The 20,517-nt window shown below is 43.4% G+C and overlaps 1 protein-coding gene across 1 annotated transcript in view; it reads left to right on the top strand.

The window, feature by feature from the left end:
* Window positions 1-1,198: 1,198 nt before the first annotated feature.
* The window catches only part of MEI1 (meiosis inhibitor 1), a 104,615-nt gene continuing 85,296 nt past the window's right edge, over window positions 1,199-20,517 (top strand). Inside the window, exons 1-7 of the mRNA XM_006866865.1 lie at window positions 1,199-1,375; window positions 5,025-5,148; window positions 6,736-6,786; window positions 11,227-11,300; window positions 15,541-15,646; window positions 16,219-16,422; window positions 19,768-19,898. Coding sequence (XP_006866927.1) covers window positions 1,199-1,375; window positions 5,025-5,148; window positions 6,736-6,786; window positions 11,227-11,300; window positions 15,541-15,646; window positions 16,219-16,422; window positions 19,768-19,898 — 867 coding nt within the window. The remainder of the gene's footprint in view (window positions 1,376-5,024; window positions 5,149-6,735; window positions 6,787-11,226; window positions 11,301-15,540; window positions 15,647-16,218; window positions 16,423-19,767; window positions 19,899-20,517) is intronic.

Raw genomic sequence — 20,517 nt, 5'->3', positions numbered from 1 at the left:
ATTCATACACACACAAAAAAAGAGTGGTTATGAACCAGGCTGCTAACCTCAGGGACAGCAGTTAGAAACTACCAGCTGTTCTGCAGGAGAAAGATGAGGCTTTCTGATCCCGAAAAGATTTACAGCCTCGGAAACTCTATGCAGGGTTGCTATGAGTCAGAACCGACTCCACAGCACACATAACAACAACCTTTACTATGGAGTCCTGATGTGGCGCTGTGGGTTAATGCGATGGACTGCACGTTGGTTTTGGCCCTAGGTTGGTGGTTCAAACTCACCAGCTGCTCCTTGGAAACCCTATACAGGGTCACTAAGAGTCGGTACCGACTCACCCACACATAACAACTACAACAATCTTTACTATAATACAAGATCTTTGGTGGTAAAGTGGTTCAAACCAACAAGCATGTGATAACAAGCACTTGACAGTTGGTTTCCATACAGATTGCAGCCTTGGAAACCCAATTTTGGGTGGGGGCAGTTCTACTGTGATCTAAGGTTGCTGTGAGTCAGAATGATTCCATGGTAATCGGTTTGTGTGTCAGCAAGTCGGTTCTGACACATAGCGACCGGGCATAAGGTTTCCAAGACTAAATCTTTACAGGACCAGAAAGTTTTATCTTTCTCCTGTGGAACAACTGGTAGATTCGAACTGTTGACCTTGTGATTAACAGCCCAGTGCGCAACTCACTTAGCTACCTTTCTTTTCCTTTATTTTTCAATGCTGATGACTACTTTAAAAAGAGTCCTGGTGTGGCGCTGTAGGATAAGCACTGGACTGCTAGCCAACAGCTGCTCCTCGGAAACCTTGTAACAGGGTCGCTGGTAGCGTAGTGGTTAATAATCAGGGTGCTAATATCACCGTCAGCAGATGGAAACTACCAGCTGTTCCGCGGGAGAAAGACGAGGTTTTCTGCTCCCGTAAAGATTTACAGCCTTGGAAACCCTGTACAGGGTCGCTATGCGTCGGAACCGACTCCACGGCACATAACAACAAGAAGAAGCTACCAGCGCTCCTTTAATTACAGAGTTCTTTCGTCTGACACTCGCCCTCAGGCACCGCTGCTCCGTAGAGACTGCGGCGAACTCAGTCCGCGCAGGCGTAGTACACACACATAGTGGCTGGCTTTTCTTCCATGTGCGCTTGCGCTCACACAGCGCGGGAAGCGGTGCCGCGGCTGCAAGGTGCGAGTTGGAGATGGCTGTGAGAGACACGGCGGCGGCGGCGGATTCTCCAGGGCTCGGGAGGCACGAGGAGTCGATTCTGCTGTTCGAGAAGGTCCATTACCGGCACGACCCGCGCTGGCTGCTGCCCGTGACCCCGCGCCTCTGCCTGGCCTGCCTCGTGGAGCTGCTGCCAGAGCCCGGCGTGTCGGTGCGCGAGGCGTTATCCCCGGGGGTGGGGTGGGGGGTGGAGACCCAGCCCAGGCAGTCCCCTCTGCACGCTGGGCGGACGCATGTCGTACAAACCCCCTTGACCTGTACTCACCTCCCCTGAAACGAATCTAGGCCCACTCACCTTGTTAAATCTTACCCCTAAACCAACTAGGCTTGTCCCGCCTCACCTGACCGGAGCTGCCTTCTTTGCTGAGCCCCCCAGCCCCCAGTCCCCCCTGCTAGGGCCCTGCGCTGCGCCAATGGAGCCCCTTTTGAAACCAGGCCCATCCCTCTGGAGCACCCCCACCCCCAGCACCCCATCAAGCCTCACTGGCACCCACCCTGCCGTTTGCTTAGTGCAATTCCATTTTTCCAAAATGGAGCGTTAGTTAGCTCAGACTCGAGGGCACACTCCCCAGGAGGCTGGGGGTGTCAGTGTGCAGGAGGGGGCTGCCCTGGCCACTGGCAGCAGGATTGTTGTGAAGTGCCGTCGAGTCGGCTCCGACCCATAGCGACCCTGTACAGGGTTTCCCAGGAGTGACTGGTGAGCTTGAACCACCGACTTTGCAATTCAAACGACTTTGCAGTCTGGCCCGCTAACCCCCAGCGCCACCACCAGGAGGGGGTAAAGGACAAGACCCTTCGGATCCGCAGAGCTGCCTGAAACATGGGCTGCCTGTTCCCTGACCCCCGTTTCTAAAACACTGTCTTTTCAGAGCGTTTTTCCTCTATTATGTAAATATCCAAGAAAGGAATTCTGCTAGCGTAGTGGTTATGAATCGGGCTGCGAACCTCAGGATCAGCAGTTCGAAACCACCACCAGCTGTTCCACGGGAGAACGATGAGGCTTTCTGCTCCTGTAAAGATTTACAGCCTCGGGAACCCGAACAGGGTCGCTATGAGTCGGAACTGACTCCACGGCACATAACAACAACAGATATCTAAGAAGAGTGAGGGAGATCACTTCCCCCATTGCTGAGGGGAACTCATGTCTTGGGGGGTGGGAGTGGGGGCACTGTGGAACTACAGTGGTTCTCAAATGTTTTCATCTCAGGATACCTTGCACTTGTAAAGATGATTGCGAACTCTGAAGAGCTTTGTTTATGTGGGTTCTAGCCATTGATATTTGCTTTATTGTTGTCGTTAAGTGCTGTTGATTCGGTTCAACTCAACAGCAACCTTGTACCAGGTTAACGAGAAACGGCTGGTGAGTTTGAACTGCCGACCTTGTGGTTCAAATGGACCTTGTGGTTCAAATGGACCTTGTGGTCCAGTACTTTATACCGCATCGCCACACTGTTGTTACATGCCGTGGAATGGGTTCCAACCCATAGCGACCCTGTACAGGGTTTCCGAGGCTGTTAATCTTTACCGGAGCAGAAAGCCTCATCTTTCTCCCGCGGAGTGGCTGCTAGTTTTGAACTGCTGACCTTAAGGTTTGCAGCCTGATTCATAACTACTATGCTACCAGAGCTCCTTGCATCGCCACACTAGGACTCTGAAATAAAAAATTAATTGAAATTAAAACAAAAATTTAAAGTAACTTATTTTCGTAAAAAATAGTAGTACATCCATTAGATAGTAACATAAGTAATCTTTAAAAAGAAACAAAAAAACTTGTGAAAATAATAGCTTTGTTTAAGATGTTTGCAAGCCTCTTCAATATCTGACTTTATTCTACTCATAGTGACATTGTAGAGGGTTTCTTAGTAAGAGGCTGGTGAACTTGAACCACCGACCTTGCAGTCTAGTGCACTAATGTACAGCACCATGCCAGGACTTCTTATAAAGGATAGCTGGGCTCTTATCTGTGTTCAATGTGTTGTGAGATCACATGCCATATGTTGTTGTTAAGTGCCATCAAGTAGATTCGAACCCGTAGTGACCCTGTCTGTATAGGGTTTCCGAGGAGCAGCTGGTGAGCTTGAACCACCGACCTTGCAGGTCACACGGCTTTGCAGCCTGGCGCATTAACCCACAGCGCTATATCAGACTTCCTCTGGAAAATTCTGCTGTACACTTGTGGGAAACGCAAGTAACATTTTATTCTGAAAATAATTTTAACCTTGTGGACCCCTGAAATGGTCCAGGGAACCTCAAGGATTCCTACACCAGACCCTGAGAAAAGCTGGACTGGTAAATAATCTCTGAAGTTTCTTGAACAGTGAGATAGGGATATAGAGCCAAAGAAAACAGTGCAGCTCTGGTAGTTTAGTGGTTAAGAGTCGGGCTGCTAACAACCTCAAGGCCAGCAGTTCGAAACTACCAGCCATTCTGTTTCCGTGAGCCTGCGGAAACCCTGTGAGTTGGAACCTGCTCCAAGGCACACCACCACTACCAACAGGAGAGTGCAGCAGGGGAGAGAGTGAGTGAACAAACACATTGCAGGAAATGTAGGAAACAGACATACTGTTTATAGCCATGAACCCTCATGGAGGCAAATTAGGAAAGGCTTCTTAGAGAGCTAGGAGGAAGGATTTGAATCAGTCTTGAGAAGATGGGTGAAATTTGGCTTGGAGGAGATACGCGAGCCAATTTCAGTAGGTAGCTAGTGTTAGCAAGGATGTGTTTGGGTCATAATAACTGTTTTAAAGGAAGTTGTGGGAGATAAGATTGGAGAGCCAGGTTGGGATCAGTTCCTTGAATATTTGAATCCAAGCTAAGGAGATTTTGAGATTTTCTGAGTAGCTCATTTAGAACGTTAATCCACTATGTAGTATCAGTGAAAGGGGTACAGGAGACTTGCACTGGTGTAGATCAGAGGCACTCAGAGATGCAACTTCACAGTCTTTTACTGAATGAGCTTTTCTTAGCCTCACTCCCTGGAGGGGTGACGTCATCCGCTTTACCTGTGTTGTGTTCCTGTCCTATCCTCTGCTTTTTTTTGGACCCACCTTTGACCCAATACTCTTGAGCCCTCTGCACAGCTAGTCCACATTCTCCTGACTTTAGCATGAGAGTTTATGCCTACCTTGAATGGAAGGAAGCAGCCTTGGCGGCAGAGTGGGTAAAGTATTGGCTGCTAACTGAAAGGTCACCAGTTCAAACCCTCCAGTTGTTCTGTAGTAGAAAGATGAGGTTATCTGCTCCTGTAAAGATGTAGTCTCTGAAATCCTAAGAAGCAGTTCTCCTGTGTCCTATGGGGTCATTTTTTTATTTTGAATGCAAGAGTGTATTTTCTCTACCTGTGAGGCTCCTGTGCTCTAAGTTAGAGGGTTCCCAATACTGTACCCCCTGACTGTTGAAGTGGAAAGAGCAATGGGCAAGACTGGACTTAGGAAATTCTTGGAACCTTAATTTTCTCATTTCCAGAATTGTGATGATAATAATTGTTTTTGCTTGCTTTGCTGATTTGTTCAGCTTACATGAGCTAGTGAACAACAGAGTGACTTGTGAACAGTCACAGTGCTGGGCAAATATAGGCTGTCAGGACCCTCAGCTCATGTAGAATCTGCACAAGCACATGGATCCCTGTGTGTAAATACTTCTTTTTTTCCAAAAGCCCTTTATGAGTATGGATCTTACCACAGTGGAGCCAACTGCTCTGGTACCATCTTGTAATTATATTTGGAAATTGCAATTGCTCAGGTTCAGCACAATTAAGAGTTAGTTGCTACTGAAGACTAATTTTCTCCTTCTTCCCCAAGTTGGTCCGTAAGAAACATGTGCTGTCCTGCTTCCGAGATGCCCTCTTAAGGCATAGCTCCCTTGTCATGCAACTGGTGGCTGAGGACCAGAGTGTCAGCGTCCACTTTATCAACATGCTTTTTGGTGAGTTTCAAGGGAAACGGCATGAAACTTATTCACATGAATAAGGTGGTCTGCTTTTGGAGCCCTGGAGAAGCAAGTTTAGATTTTTCATAGTTTAACTTATTAGCAAATTGTTTTGCAATAATGGTGAACCAACAGCTCCCGGTTTAAGATAGATTTTGCATGATATGGTAACTGGCTTCACTTCACTGGCGCTAAGAGGTCAGTAATGTGTGGGGGTGATTAGGGGAAATCAGTAAGCCTTCAAAGAGTCACATACATGTGGTCTTTGCATGAGACCTTAGTACACCTGAGGTCTGGGCTGGAGTCACTGACCAGCTGTGACCCTGATCGAGTCACCTCTCCTCTACTGTGCCTTAGTTTTCTCATTTATAAAATTGTTGTTGTTGTTAAGTGCTGTTGAGTTGGTTCTGACTCATAGCAACCCTGTATAGGGTTTCCGAGGAGCGGTGGGTGGGTTTGAACTGCCGATCTTGTGGTGAGCAGTCCAGTGTTTACCCTGCAGCCCCACACCACACCAGGACTCCTCATTTGTAAAATGAGATGAATTAAAATTTTATTTCAGTCCTTTATTTTAATATGGTTACCATGTCTTATAGAGTGAGCACTTCTGGGAAGAGGGAAGGTGTTGTGATTGAATTGTTGTTAAGTGCTGTCGAGTCAGTTCTGACCCAGAGCAACTCTGTATAGGGTTTCCGAGGAGCAGCTGATGAGTTTGAACCACTGACCTTGTGGTTCAAACCAACTTTGCAGTCCCAACACATTAACCCCACTCCGTGATTGAATTATGTCCCCACATATGTGTTGTAAATCCTAACCTGTGCTTTGGTAAGGAGTTTAGGTGATGTAGTGGTTAAAGCACTTGGATTTAACAGTTCGAACTGACCAACAGCTCTGTGGCAGGAAGCTGTGGCAATCTTCTTCCAAGAAGATTTACAGCCTTGGAATCCCTGTGGAGCAGTCCTGCTCTGCCCTTTAGGGTTGCGATGAGTCAGAATTGACTAGGTGACTTTTAAAGGATTAGTTCTTTTTTAAAATACACTGAGTGCTTACTGTTTAAAGCCAGATGAGCCTTTAAAAGTCTTAAGTATTTGAAGCTGAGGGTAGAAGTTAGCTGGGAAATAGCTTAAGGCAGCAGTCCTGTTGTGGCAGTGAGGATCAGCACTGGACTGCTAACCACAAAGTTGGTGGTTCAAACCCACCAGCCACTCCTTGGAAGCCCTACCTATACAGTGTCTATGAGCCAGCACTGACTCAGTGGCGCTTAGCAACAACAACATAGCTTAAAGTTGTTGTTAGTTTTAGAATTCACAGTGTACCTTTGTGAGTTGTGTTTCTGTCTCTCTCTCTTTTTTAAACCATTTGTTGTTATTCTTTTTGTTGTTGTTGTTGTTATTCTTAAGTGCCATTCAGTCAGCTCTGACTCATAGAGACCCTGTATAGGGTTTCCGAGGAGCAGCTGGTGGGTTTGAACCGAGGACCTTGCAGCTCACACCCACCTTGCAGTCCAGTGCTTTATCCCAGAGTACCGCAGCAGGACTCAATTTAACCATTAACCACTCCCTATTTATCCTCCTCTCCTCCAAGGACTGTTATGCCAGGCTGAAGATGGAAGTGCAAAAGACCTCTGTATTGAAGGTAAGGTGAAACTTGTGTACTTAACATTTGAAGCTAAGGATATTAGCATGAATTGCAGCTATGGTAACTTGAGACTTTGGTGACATGATCTACTTTGGTGACATGATCTACTTAGAGGCAGAAAAAGAGAGTTCAATTAGCTGTCAGTCAGTAATTCAGTATGTCTTTATTGGGCACCTACTTTGTGCTTCTATCAACGTAGATGAGTACAACATGGTTCCTGCCTTACTGCTGGAGAAGATGCTGTCTTGTAAATAGCCTGAGTTGATCATTGTTACTACAAAGACATATGCAAAACTATTTTTATTACATTTCATATTGGTTGGTTGGACGTCGTCTGCAATAGGTAGTGGTTAAAGCTGTATAAGTGCGTGGATTTACCTGTAAAAGGCTTTTAAAAGAAAGAAAGCAAGAGAACTGGGATGGGAGGGCTTCAGTTCCAGCAGAGAGTGAGAATCAGTTAGGGCCCAGGCAGGAAACAGAAACTATATGAGTTATTTACACAGAAGAAAGCAGCAACTGTAATATAAATAATTTTTACAGAGAATTACCATATGACCCAGCAAGTCTATTCATAGAAATAAACCCCAAAGAACTGAAAACAGGGAGTCAAAGAAATATTTGCACACCAGTGTGGTCCTACCAGCATCATTCACAAGACCCAAAAGCTAGAAATAACTCAATATCCATCAACAGATGAGTTGTTAAACAAAATGGACTACATACATACAGTGGAATATTATACCGTTTAGGGCCATGTGAGGGTCTCTGAGGATAAACATTGAAAATACTATGCTAAATGAAATAAGTCAGACAGAAAAGGATAAATACTGTATGATCCCACTTATATGACATATGTGTATGGTAGTGGTGGTGGTGGTGTGCCGTGGAGTCAGTTCTGACTCATAGCGACCCTGTACAGGGTTTCTGAGGCTGTAAATCTTTATGGGAGCAGAAAGCCTCATCTTTCTCCTGTAGAACTGCTGGTAGTTTAGAATTCCTGACCTTGAGGTTAGCAGCCCGACTCGTAACCACTAAGCTACCAGAGCTCCTTGACATATGTATCTAGAATAGGACAATTCATAAAGACAGGAAATAGATTACTGGTTGCCAGGTACTAAGGAGAGAGGAGAAGGGGGAATTATTGCTTAATAGGTATGGAATTTCTGTTTAAGGTTTTGAAAAAACTAAGGTTTAGGAAATACATGCACTATCTTGTGACTGTATTTAATGCCATTGAATTGTATACTTAAGAATGGATAAAATGGCAACTTTCATGCCTTATATCTTTTTTTAAAAAAAAAAAAGAATTTAGCTAGGTAACCGAAGAGGCAAAAAAGAGAACACCAGGTTTTCATGGAGGTAGCAGTCACAGAAAGCAGGTCCCATCCCTAGGGGAGGGGGAACAAAGGGAAGAGGTAGGAATGATTAAACCTTAGCTGTTTGGAGGAAGGGTCCCAATGGGCTGGACCAGACCTCTGAGGAGAGGCACTGACTGGATGATGCTGGTGTCTCTGGCAGAGGAGGGATATGATGGGACAGAGACTACAAAATTGCCAACTGGACTCAGATACTTTTAGGGGAAGACATTGCCATTGGTGGTGAAGAGGTGTTAAGGTGACACTCACAGAAATAAGAAGTAGAAGAAAAAAGAAGTAGTAGAAGAACCCTAAAGAAGAGGGACTAAGTCGCTTCTTCCAAAAGCCCCTCCATCTCTTAGCAGAGCCTAACTGTGGGCCGTCTAGAAAAGCAGAGATGTGATTTGCTGAGCTCCAAGACCAGCATCTCAGCGAAGGACAGAAGAGTGGATTTTGAGCTGAGAAGACAAGAACATAATAAGTGTCCCATTGTGTTGGCTGATCGTCACCCTCTCACACCTTTTTACACATATTCAAACTTACATAGAACAACAGAAAGAACTTGGTTTGGCCTAACAAGATGCAAAGCTCTGCTATATACAGAATGCATACAAAACAAAGTCATTTTCTCCAAGGAGATGAAAAGTTCAAATAATTATGTTTATTTCTTCTGAAAGACTGTCATATTATCCATGTCTTGGTCATATAGTAAGTTTCTAAATTTAGTCACAGTCCCATTTCAATATTCTGTTACTTGAAAAGTAAATTATAAAGTTAACCTGCGATGAAATTTGTACAGGTAATAAAGAGAATGAAAAGTGGAGGGAGAAGAAGAAAACCACAATTAACTATACGTAGTGTTCCTTTCCATAACTGGACACAAGACCATAGTTAATATTTATCATTTCCTTCTTTTACCCATCCCACGGAGGCACTTATTTCTGCCTTCTGCAAGGATCTCCACTGGTTGGGGTTTTCACTAAGTTGGTGTGATTCTCCAGACAGTCTCCCTTTGCCTTTATTGTTCCCAGAAACCCAGTTTCCGCTGCTTACTGAGATCAATCACTAGATGGTAAAGTAGTCACTTCTTTGCTTCTTGATTCAGTAGCAGTAGTATCTCAGAATGGCCAGGTGGTAGTATCAACAAAGCCTTTGTATCTTCTCATGGAAGCATTCTTCCCTAAGAAACCGAGACCTTTAACTCTTTCGAGACCTAATTATGTTCTGCTATAAAGTTTTGTTGTTGAAATCGTGTTTTCAGTGATGAAAGGTATTTTTAATGAAATGAGAAACATTTTTTGATGTAATACAGATTTCTATACAAGAGCTCTAGTAGTGTAGTGGTTACAAATCGGGCTGCTAACCTCAAAGTGGGCAGTTCAAAACTACCAGCCGTTCTGCGGGAGAAAGATAAGGCTTTCTGCTTCCGTAAAGATTTACAGCCTCAGAAACCCTGTGTAGGGTCACTATGAGTCAGAACCGACTCCACGGTACTTAACAACAACAACAGTGGGACAAATATGTTCTGAAGGGTTTCCGGTACTGAGATTGGTGGGATGAAGCGCATGTCTTCAGATCCTGCGGTTATGTAGGTATCCACTAGATGGCAGTACACACCAAAGGTGGGATATGTCTTTTCACTAAACCCTAGAAACAGAACGTGGAGGTCCCATGGCTTACAAAAGGATTAAACCAGCTGAGCTCGAAGTTGTGGGGCACTAGTAAGAGATTGCAGGGCTGCCAGGAGAAAAAGCACTTGCTTGTTCCTCACTGTGTTTTGTTTACTTCCTACCTGCGTCCTGTTTTTCTGTGAGTGTTCTAGAATGCTTCTCTTCCTGGCAAGGCAGAGCTGCCCCACAGCAGCAGCTGAATCTGGTTTGTAGCTTTTCCAGCACGTGTAGAACCAGCCTCATCTCCCTCTCTTCCCCAACCCCCTCCACCCAAGTCACTAGTATAATCATAAAAAAAAGATTGTGTAGCTGAGAAACAATATCTTAACAGTTGGCATAGAAATTCTCTTATATTTCTTCTTTCTTGTATTTACTGTTGTTAAGTGCTGTCGAGTCTGCTCTGACTCATAGTGAACCCATATAGGGTTTCCGAGGAGCAGCTGGCATGGTGGTGGTGGTTGTGTGCTGTGGAGTCGGTTCTGACTCATAGCGACCCTGTGCAGTGTTTGTACAGGAGCAGAAAGCCTTATCTCTGTCCTGTGGAACAGCTAGTAGTTTTGAACTGTTGACTTTGAGATTAGCAGACGGATTCATAACCACTTTGCTACCAGAGCTCTTTAGGAGCTGGTATCAGAAGGGAAAAAAGTACACGTCAACCCCACTGCCGTGGAGTTCATTCTGACACATAGCAGTCCTACCGGACAGAGCAGGACTGCTCCACAGGGTTCCCAGGGCTGCCATCTTTACAGAAGCACACGGCCATATCTGTCTCCCATGAGTCAGCTGAAAGTTTCCCATTGCCAACCATTCGGTTAGCAGTCGAACCGTCTAGCCACTGTAGCTCCAGGATACCTGGGAAACAGTGCAGATAATGTGAAATCATTTAAAATAAATCCTAGTCTCACAGTAGTCTCACTTGGGATTAAAAAAAAAAAATTCAGATGCTTGGACTTTTGCCCTAGGTGTGATAGTTCTAGGGTGGGACTTTGGGATTGCTATTTTTAAAAGCTTCCTGGTGGCACCGTGGTTAAGTGCTTGGCTACTAGCTGCAAGGTTGGTAGTTTGTATCTACTCAGAGGCACCCCAGAAGACCGGCTTGGTGATTTGTTTCTGAAAGGCCACAGCCTTGAAAACCCTGTGGAGCAAGTCTGCTTGGCACACATGAGTTGCTATGAGTTGGAATGGACTCAGTGGCCCCAAACCACTACAGGTGATTCTAATGCACAGCTTGAATTGAGACTCAGTGATACAAAACAAGATGAAGCCAACAGCCCTTTTGGTTTGGATGTGTACAAATGCCAAGTAACATAAACAAACTACTGTCCTGCATTGATGTTGAGGAGAAGGGCTCTGACAGGTGAATTCTAGTCAAATGTTGTTTTCTGGTCAGTGATGCTGTTATGTTTGCTTAGTCCTTATCCAGCTTATAACGCAGCTGAATCTGGAGCAGACCACGGATTGCCTGCTGGGTGAATGCCACAGAGAGGTTAGTAAATTACACTGGCTTCTTGAGCACCCTCAGAGTCCCCATGGGTCAGTGCCAGGACAGCCCCTTCTTTAGGGAGATGGGGAGACTAAAGTCCAGAGATGAAAACCTCACTTGCTTGAGGTTTCTTGAGTCAGTATCAGAGCCAGAGGTAGGGCCTGGGCCTTCTGGTCCTGTCCCACACCCTTCCTCACTCTTTCAGTCTCCCAAATGTTGCCTCCCTGTGATAAAATCACAATATTCTTTTCTTGAAGTTTTTATTGTGAATTGAGTGATAGTTTATATGGGGGAACATCGGTTTTATATTTGTTTCATTGCAAGAAGTCACATTGTTCTTGCATAACCATTCTCTGTCCTAGATGCAGAAATTGATTTTCACTCATGAATGTGTCAAGGGAAAGATGTTTACTATGTCTCCATTGGATGTTTATTTGGTCTTTAATTTTATATATTACTTTATACTGAAAGCATTTAACTTTCTTTATCAGCATTAAGGTAAGCACTAGATGGGTATGTTAATGTGTTTCTTTCATTGTACTCAAAGATATCATGTAAACTATCAGCTTTTGGATTGTGTTTAATATTTAGAAATAATATCAGAACATGTTTATGTTTCAAAAGGAAGACAAATGTTCATCTTAAGACCATGAAGTATAAATTATGTTAAAATTGAAAAAGTCTATGAACTTCTTCAGTCTAAAATGGATCAAACATGCACTCAAGATGCCTTGATAATTACTGGTGATTAGAATGCAAAAATTGGAAAAAAAGAAGTATCAGTAATTGCAAAATATTACCTTGGTGACAAAAATGATGCTGGAGATTGCATGATGGAATTTTGCAAGACCAACGACTTATTCATTGAAAATGAATAAGAACATAAAAGAACATAAAAGGCAACTTCTTCAAGAACATAAAAGGCAACTATATACATGGACCTCACCAGTTGAAATTCACAGGAATTGAATTTACTACATCTGTGGGAAGAGACAATGGAAAAGCTCAATATCGTCAACCAAAACAAGATCAGGGGCCTACTGTGGAACAGACTACCGTTGTTCATATGCAAGTTCAGATTGAAGCTGAAAATGAAAACAAGTCCACCAGAACCAAAATATGACCTTGAAAACATTGTACCTGAATTTAGAGACTATCTTAAGAACAGATTGGGTGCATTATACACTAATGATCGAAGACCAGAAAAGTTATGAGATGACGTTAAGAACATCATTCATGAATAAAGCAAAAGATCATTTAAAGGACAGGAAATAAAGGAAAGACCAAAGTAGATGTCACAAAAGACTCTGAAAGTTGTTCTTGAGCATAGAGAAGCTAAAGCAAACAGGAAGAAACAAGGAAGCAAAAGAACTGAACAGAAAAGTTCAAAAGATTGCTCGAGAAGACCAAGTCAATTATTATAATGAAATATGCAAAGACCTGGAGTTAAGAAAGTTGAAAGGGAAGAACACACTCAGCATTTATCAGGTTGAAAGAACTGAAGAACTGCCTTGATGTGAAATATTGATGGATTCTATCAGTGATACTGACGGAAGAAGCATCAAGCATCAAAAGAAGATGAAAGGAATGCAGAGTCACCATACCAAAACGAATCAGTCGACGCACAACCGTTTCAAGAGATAGCATAGGAGCAAGAGCTGATAGTATTGAAGGAAGAAGTCTACGTTGCACTGGACTTCTTTGCATTGGCAAAATGCAAGAATCCAAGAATTGATGGAATATAAATTGAAATGTTTCAACAAACTGATGCAACATTGGAGATGCTCACTTGTATATGCTAAGAATTCTGGAAGATAGCTACTTTGCCAAAGAAAGATGGGCAAAGAAAGAATCATCAAAAAATATCACATACAAGTGAAATATTGCTTGAGATAATTAAAAAACAATTGCAACATCAGCAAAGAGCTGCTAGAAATTCAAACCAGATTCAGAAGAGGATGTGGAATGAGAGATATCATTGTTGATGTCAGATAGATTGTGGCTAAAACCAGAGAATACCAGAAAGATGTTTGCTTATGCTTTATTGACTATGAAGAGGCATTCGACTATGTGGATTGTGACAAGCTGTGGATAACATTGCAAAGAATGGGTATTCCGGTACACGTCTTAGTGCTCATGATGAAACTGTATAGACCAAGAGGCAGTTGTTCAAACACAACAAGGGGACACTGAATGGTTTAAAATCAGGAAAGGTGTGTGCCAGGGTTGTGTCCTTCCACCATACTTACCTCAATCTGTATGCTGTGTAAATAATCTGAGAAGCTGGATTATATGAAGAATGTGGCATCAGGATTGGAGGAAGACTCATTAACAACCTGCAATTTGCAAATGATACAACCTTACTTGCTGAAAGCGAAGAGGACTTAAAAATATTACTGATGAAGATCAAAGACCATAGACTTCAGTATGGGTTTTGCCTCAATGTAAAGAAAACAGAAATCCTCACCACTGGATCATTAAATAGCATCAGGACAAATGAAGAAAAGATTGAAGTTGTCAAAGACTTCATTTTTCTTGGCTCATCCATCAATACTCATGGAAGCAGCAGTCAAGAAATCAAATGACATATTGTATTAGGCAAATCTGCTACACAAGACCTCTTTAGGAGTGTTCAACAGCAAAGGTATCAGTTTGAGGATTCAGGTGTGCCTGACCCAAGCCGTGGTAGTTTCAGTAACCACATATGCATGTGAAAGTTGAACAATGAATAAGGAAGACTGTAGAAGAATTGATGCATTTGAGTTATGATACTGGTGAGGAATATTGAAAGTACAATGAACAGACAGATCTGTCTTGGAGGAAGTACAACCAGAATGCTCCTTAGAAGTGAGGACTTCAAACCATCATCTTTCATTCTTTGGGCATGTTGTCAGGAGAGACAGTCCCTGGAAAAGAACATCATGCTTGGTATGGTGGAGGGTCAGTGAAAAAGGAAGACCCCAACGAGTTGAATTGATAGAGGAGCAGCAATAATGAGCTCAAACATGACCAGACAGTGTTTCTTTTTATTGCACATCGCGTCACTATAAGTTAGAACCACCTTGAAGGCATCTAACGACAACATATTAAAATTAGCATGCCATATTTGTGATGCATGCAATTAATATATCTGATTGAATTTTCCATGGCATTTATATCAGTACTTATGAGAATGTCACTTAAGGAGCCCTTCATAGTGGATTATGAGCTGGACTGCTAACTGCAAGGTCAGCAGTTCAAATTTACTAGTTGCTCTGCAGGAGAAAGATGAGTTTTTCTACTCCTGTAAAGATTTAGAGTCTTGGAAACCCTCTACAGGGTTGCTATGAGTTGGAAGTGACTCCATGGCACACCATCACCACCACCACTTATTGAGGAGTGTGGTGGCTCCATACAATAAGCACTGGTCTATCAACCACACACTCCATGGTTTGAGCCTGCTAGTTGCTCCACAGGAGAAAGATGAGGCTATTTGCTCCCGCTGAGATTTAAAACTCTGTACAGGGTTGCGATGAGTTGGAACTGACTTGAAGGCACTTAAAAACAACATTTACTGAGCACTTTCTATATGCCAGGCACTATGTTAGGTGTTTTACATGTAATATCTCTTTAAGTCCTTCCAATAATCCTATGAAATTGATACTATTATATTTGCAGTCAGAGGAGATAAGAATCCTGCCCAAAGTGCTGCAGTGAATCAGTGGAAAAGGTGAGCTATAAAGCCATACACATTGACGATACCTGTAAAGCATCCAGTATAGTGCCTGGTACATAGAGCACATTCAGTAATAGTTGTTGTTTAGTGCCGTTGAGTCAGTTATGACTCATAGTTGATGGGTTTGAACTGCCATCCTTGTGGTTAACAGTCCAGTGGTGATCCTACAGTGCCACCCCAGGACTCTTTGATAATAGTAGTAGTAGTAATAACAATATAATTTTCGCACTGAGCCAGCATTCTGTGATCATGAAGTTCCCGACTTTCACCTCTTGTTTCTGATTCGGTAGAAGTTAAAAATATCATCATTTTGTTTCAGTTTACCAAATGTGTACTGAAGACTCTGAGAGGAATCAGGACTCAGACTCCATCCCTGTCCCCTGTCCCCAGTGTAAGTGGGACGATGGACATTTCCTCTGCTAGTTAGGCCAATTGCTAGTGGAGGTGCTGGTTAGGGTTAGGCAAGATACATTTTAGTGGGGGATCTGCCTGGATCCTCACAGAGTGGAGTGTGTTCCCTCTCTGCAGCTGTGTGACATGCCCTCCATGCGACACAGCCTGGCCATCCTCACCCTCCTGGGCAAGTTGGTGGATGCCCTCCCCGCGCTGGCAGACCGTCTTGTGCTGGAGCACGGTGAGTAACTTTGGGGAAGAACTGTCAGGATGCTTTTGCTTGCTTTGATCACTTCCATTTGGGCGGCCTGTTCACCGGGCAAGCCAGGGAACACCATTGCTTTCCTTTTCTAGGCCTCAGTTTCCCCATCTACAAAATCTGTTCTTTGTTGGTCAGTATGAAGAAGGTCAGCATTTTGACTCTTGATCTTGTATTACTTCCATTAATTTTTTAAACCCCAATTAATGATCTACTAAGAGCCTTTCTTTTGGATGAAAGGAGGAATTAATTTTGGAATATGGAAGCACCTCTTTCCTGTCAGTAAGATGCAAATAAATATTGCACTAAAGATTTACCCAAGAGCAAATCACTTAACTTATCTAAATTGTGTTTCCCTTTTGATTAAGTGCCCAGAAAGCATTTATGGTAGACAAGTTTTATAAAGATCAATTGAAAATGATAATGCAAAGAAAGTTCTTTCTAACTTCCCGGAAATCTACAAATGTAGGGGATTACCAGTGTTATTCCATTGGGGGTTTCATATAGGAATTGGCACTGAGATCCCTTTGGCTTCTGGGTTGTTTTCTGGACAGGTAACCTGATGGACTATCTGTTGAGAGGTCTGGCATACCCCAATGAGGGGGTGCAGGCTTCCATCTGCTACCTCTATGGTAAGCTATATGCAGCCCCAGTGGCAGCCAAGAAGCTTTCAGGCCACTTCCAGGAGAAGTTGTGTTCCTCCTTCCTTTCCACCCTGGTTGCTGCTCAGACAAAGGAGCTACAGATCAACTGTTTGGGTAAGACATGGGTTGGAGAAAAAAGGGGGCACACTTTGGAGGAATTTGTTCTAGGACTTGGCGACTGTAGATGGGGCAAATGATCCAGTGCTTAGCTGCTAACCCAAAGACTGGCAATTTGAGCTCATCCAGAGATCTTTTCAGAAGAAAGTCTTGGCTATCGATTTCTGAAAAATCAGCTGTTGAAAACCCTCTGGAGCATTGTTGTACTTCTGACACACATGGGGTCACTGTGAGTCAGAATCGATTCAGTGGCAACTAGTGATGGCTTTAGGACTTGAGATAGTAGCTGCTTTATGGCTCAGAAGTCTGGTGCTTTGCAAAGGGTGGACCACAGGCTGGGATGATAAGATGCACAGAGCGTGTAAAAGATGCATTTTCAGGATGTTGGCAAGAGAGCAGGAAGGCCAGTTAGACTGAGCAGAGTTTCTGCCTTCGATCTCTGCCTGCCCAGCACATCCTGTACTTTCTGCCACACTGCACGGCTCACTGCCTGTCAGTGTCCTGCTCATAAATCTCCCATGGTTCCCTCTGACCTCTAGGGCTAAGTCCAGGTTTCTCTGATTGTTGTTTGAGACTCTAGGAGGCCCAGGGTGTCCTTCCAGCCTCGTCTGCTACTTCCTTACATAAGTACGTAAGATCTAGGAAGTGTTCTGGGCAGGAAGGTTTGTATTTTGGACAAAGCAGATAGGCACTGGGATTGTTGACTGTGTGAGGGAAAACAGAGTCCATGGGGGTCAATAGCTTCTTTCCACAACTATGCAAAACAGTGCACCTCCCTGTGGTGAGCATTCATTCTGGGCCGTGCCTGGCCTGGACCCTGAGTCACAAGCTATAGTGGGAGAGTTCACAGGCTAGCGTGGCAGACAGATGTGGGAACAGAGTGAGAAGAGTGTGGTAAGAGCAGTTACAGGAATTGCATAGAATAGGGTGGGAGTTCAGAACAGGAGAAGCTTCCTCAAGGAAAGGATGCTGGGACTGAGTCCTTGGTGTGAGTAGGCTTTGGCCTGGAGAGGGAGGAATGGAGCAACGAAAGAAAAGCACAAGGCAGAAGACAAGGCAGGGAACTTAGACTGGGGTAGTAAGAGGACTTGAAGCGTAAAGTGGACATGTAGGTGCAAAGGAGAAGCCCTGGACTGTCCTAGGAGTTAGTTAGACTGGGCATAACAGAGGGAAATCTCAGCTGGAAGTCCCATTTTATTGATTTATTTTTACTTTATTATTATTATTTTAAACATTTTAATGTGGTGTGGGTGAAAGTTTACAGAGCACACTGGTTTTCCATTCAGTCATTCGCACACATTGTATTTGTGGCGTGGATTGCAGTCTCCACAGTGTCGCTGCCCTCTTTCCACTTTCTCCCAGGGTTTACTGTTTCCCCTTGTTCTGCCCTCCTACCCTGCCAGCCTTCTGAGCTTTCTCCTTGCGCAAATGCTACCTTTTTGATCTCCTGTGGCTGATTTTTCGAAAGAGTAGGTACCTCCCTGGTGTGATTGTTAGCCTTATAGGCCTGTCTGAAAGTTGTTTGGCAGACAGTTAAGTTATGGAATGGGGTGGGGGTGGGTAGATGGGGGAGTCCCATTTTAAATGCCATGTCATGTCTTCTGTGCAGCCTTTCCTTCCCACCTGTTCCCCCCAGCCAGATGTGTGATCCATCCTTGACCCAAACCCTCCAAGTGCTGTCTGTGTGTCTTATATTCTGTTATGTATCATCTTATCCATTTAGTCTAACGAGATCCTTCCAGTGTTCTGGTATCTAGCCTGCCTTTATGTCTCCAGCTTCACTGCTCTCTTTATGTTTCACTCTGACCCAAAACAGCCTTACGGAACCAAGAGCATCGCCAGGGACACACCTAATCCCCTGCTTTATTCACCCTCTTGTCTCTGCTCTGAAGAAGTTGGCTCTCTTTCTTGACTTCTTATCCTTCAAGATTTGGGTCCAGTTTCTTCCTTTTCTAGAAATCTTACCTGAACCTTCAGGTGGAGTCGATGGCTCCTCTGCTTTCCCAAGACCTGTGATCTTTCTTTTTAACGTCATTTTATATTAGCATTAATTTTCTATCATGCAGTTCAATAAAACACTTTTTATTGTGATTTGAGTGAAGGTTTATAGAGCGGATCATCAGTTTCACCTTCGACACATCATATACTTTGCTTCCTTACAATGATTGCAATCCCCTCCAGGTACCAACAGGTAACAGCATATATTTACCCCTATGCACTTTAATTATTGCATTCCTCCCTGTGCCTCCTGCTACCTTCATCTTTCCTTTGCTAACCTCCCTCTTGTTGTGTATTGCCTGCTCTTTCGTCCATGTTAACATGTGTCTACATGTGTCTGCCCTCTAGCCCAGGAGTCTTGGTGTGGTGCTGTGGGTTAATGCGCTGGACTGCAAGGTCAGTTTAAACTACAAGGTTGGTGGTTCAAGCTCACCAGCCACTCCTTGGAAACTCTGTACAGGGTCACTGTGAATTGGAATGAACTCGATGGCACTTAACATCATAGATTTTTTTCCTTTATTAAGAAAACTTCTTAACTTTTTATACTATTCATCTCATAAGTCAGTATTAGTCCTTTTGTGATTGACTAATATCACTCAGTGGCACCTAACAACAATAGCAATTTCATTCAGCATAATGTCCTCCAGGTTCATTCATGTTTTAAAGTGATTCTCAGATTCATTGTTATTCTTCAGCACTACGTAGTATTCCATTGTATGTATGGACCAAAGTTTGTTTAACTCTTCTTCTGTTGATGGGTATTTAAGACTGTTTCCATCTTTTTGATGTGTCTCTTGTAGACAGCCTATCGAATGATCCTGTTTCTTATCCATTCTGTTTTCTTTGTCTCTGAACTGGTACATTTAATCCATTTACATTCAATGTAATTATCAATAGATATGAATTGATTGCTGTCATTTTGCTGTGGGCTTTTTTATTTTGTGGGTTTTAATTGTCATTTCTGTTGCATTAATCTTTACTAAATATTTCTGATTTTCCTCTTTTTAAAAAATTTTCTAACCCGAACCCTGTCATTTATTAATTTCCCCCCATATTAAAACAGTCTGCTTTATCTTGAAATCTACTTGATTTCCTTGCCAATTGGAAGTTCTGTATCTACACTATTCCCTCATTTTGCTTTGTAGTTGACTTCATTATCAATTGATACCTCTGGTTCCTTATTTTTAGTCTTGTAGGTTCATTTTACTTTAAATACTTCTCTATCTGGATTGAGTTGGGGTAGTGTTGTCATATATGGTAATCTCAGGTTGTCTGCTATTGTTTTTTTTCAGTCCTGGTACATGTGTTCCTCTTACTTCACTCCCCTTTCCCTTTGCTCCCTAGGTTTGCTGAGGCAGCTGCTGAAGTATGACCTCTTTGTGACTGTGATCATGAACAAGTCTGCGGTGCTGGAAAATGCTGAGATTGTTGAGGGCCCGCAACGAGAGACCTCACTGCCTTTGGTGCTCAAAAAGGTAGTTGTGATGCCTGGTCTCCGGGTTTAGTAGCAAGGGGAACCAAATGTCTCCTGGACCTTGTCTTTGTCCGCCACCCCTTCTGTCTAGGATTTCCGGAAGTCTCCGTACGCACTAAGACAATATGCTGTTACAGTGCTCAAAGCAGGACTCTTCTCAATGGCTGAATTCTTTTTTTTTTTTTTTTAAGCTTTCTTACTTTAATTGATAGTGAAACACAGAGTTAAACAATAATATTTCAGATATCAGGGGGTTTGGGGAAGGGGCAAAGACACAGTGGATAATCTCTTATTGATACATCCAGTAGGAAGGAGCACATCAAAAACACTCTTGTAAATAAGGGGAACAGGATGAGGATACTTCCAAGTACTGAAAGTCCCCAGACTGATAATCCTCCACTGATATGGGTGGCAGGTAGAACTAAGGATTACAGTCAGACGTCTCAGTGTAATTTTGTTCATATTTTAGTTGCTGTTGTATAGATTCCAACTCATGCTGACCCCATGTATGAGAGTTGAACTGCTCATGTATTTTCAAGCCCGTGACCTTTCAGAAGCAAATCCCCAGGCAAGTCTTCTAAGGCACCTTTATTGTTTTTGCGAAGTTCAATGCCTGAATT

This window comes from Chrysochloris asiatica, unplaced genomic scaffold, assembly GCF_000296735.1.
Source record: "Chrysochloris asiatica unplaced genomic scaffold, ChrAsi1.0 scaffold00097, whole genome shotgun sequence".
NCBI lineage: Eukaryota > Metazoa > Chordata > Mammalia > Afrosoricida > Chrysochloridae > Chrysochloris > Chrysochloris asiatica.
The sequence above is the reverse complement of the archived record's forward strand: the minus strand, read 5'-3'. Positions and strand labels throughout refer to the sequence as shown.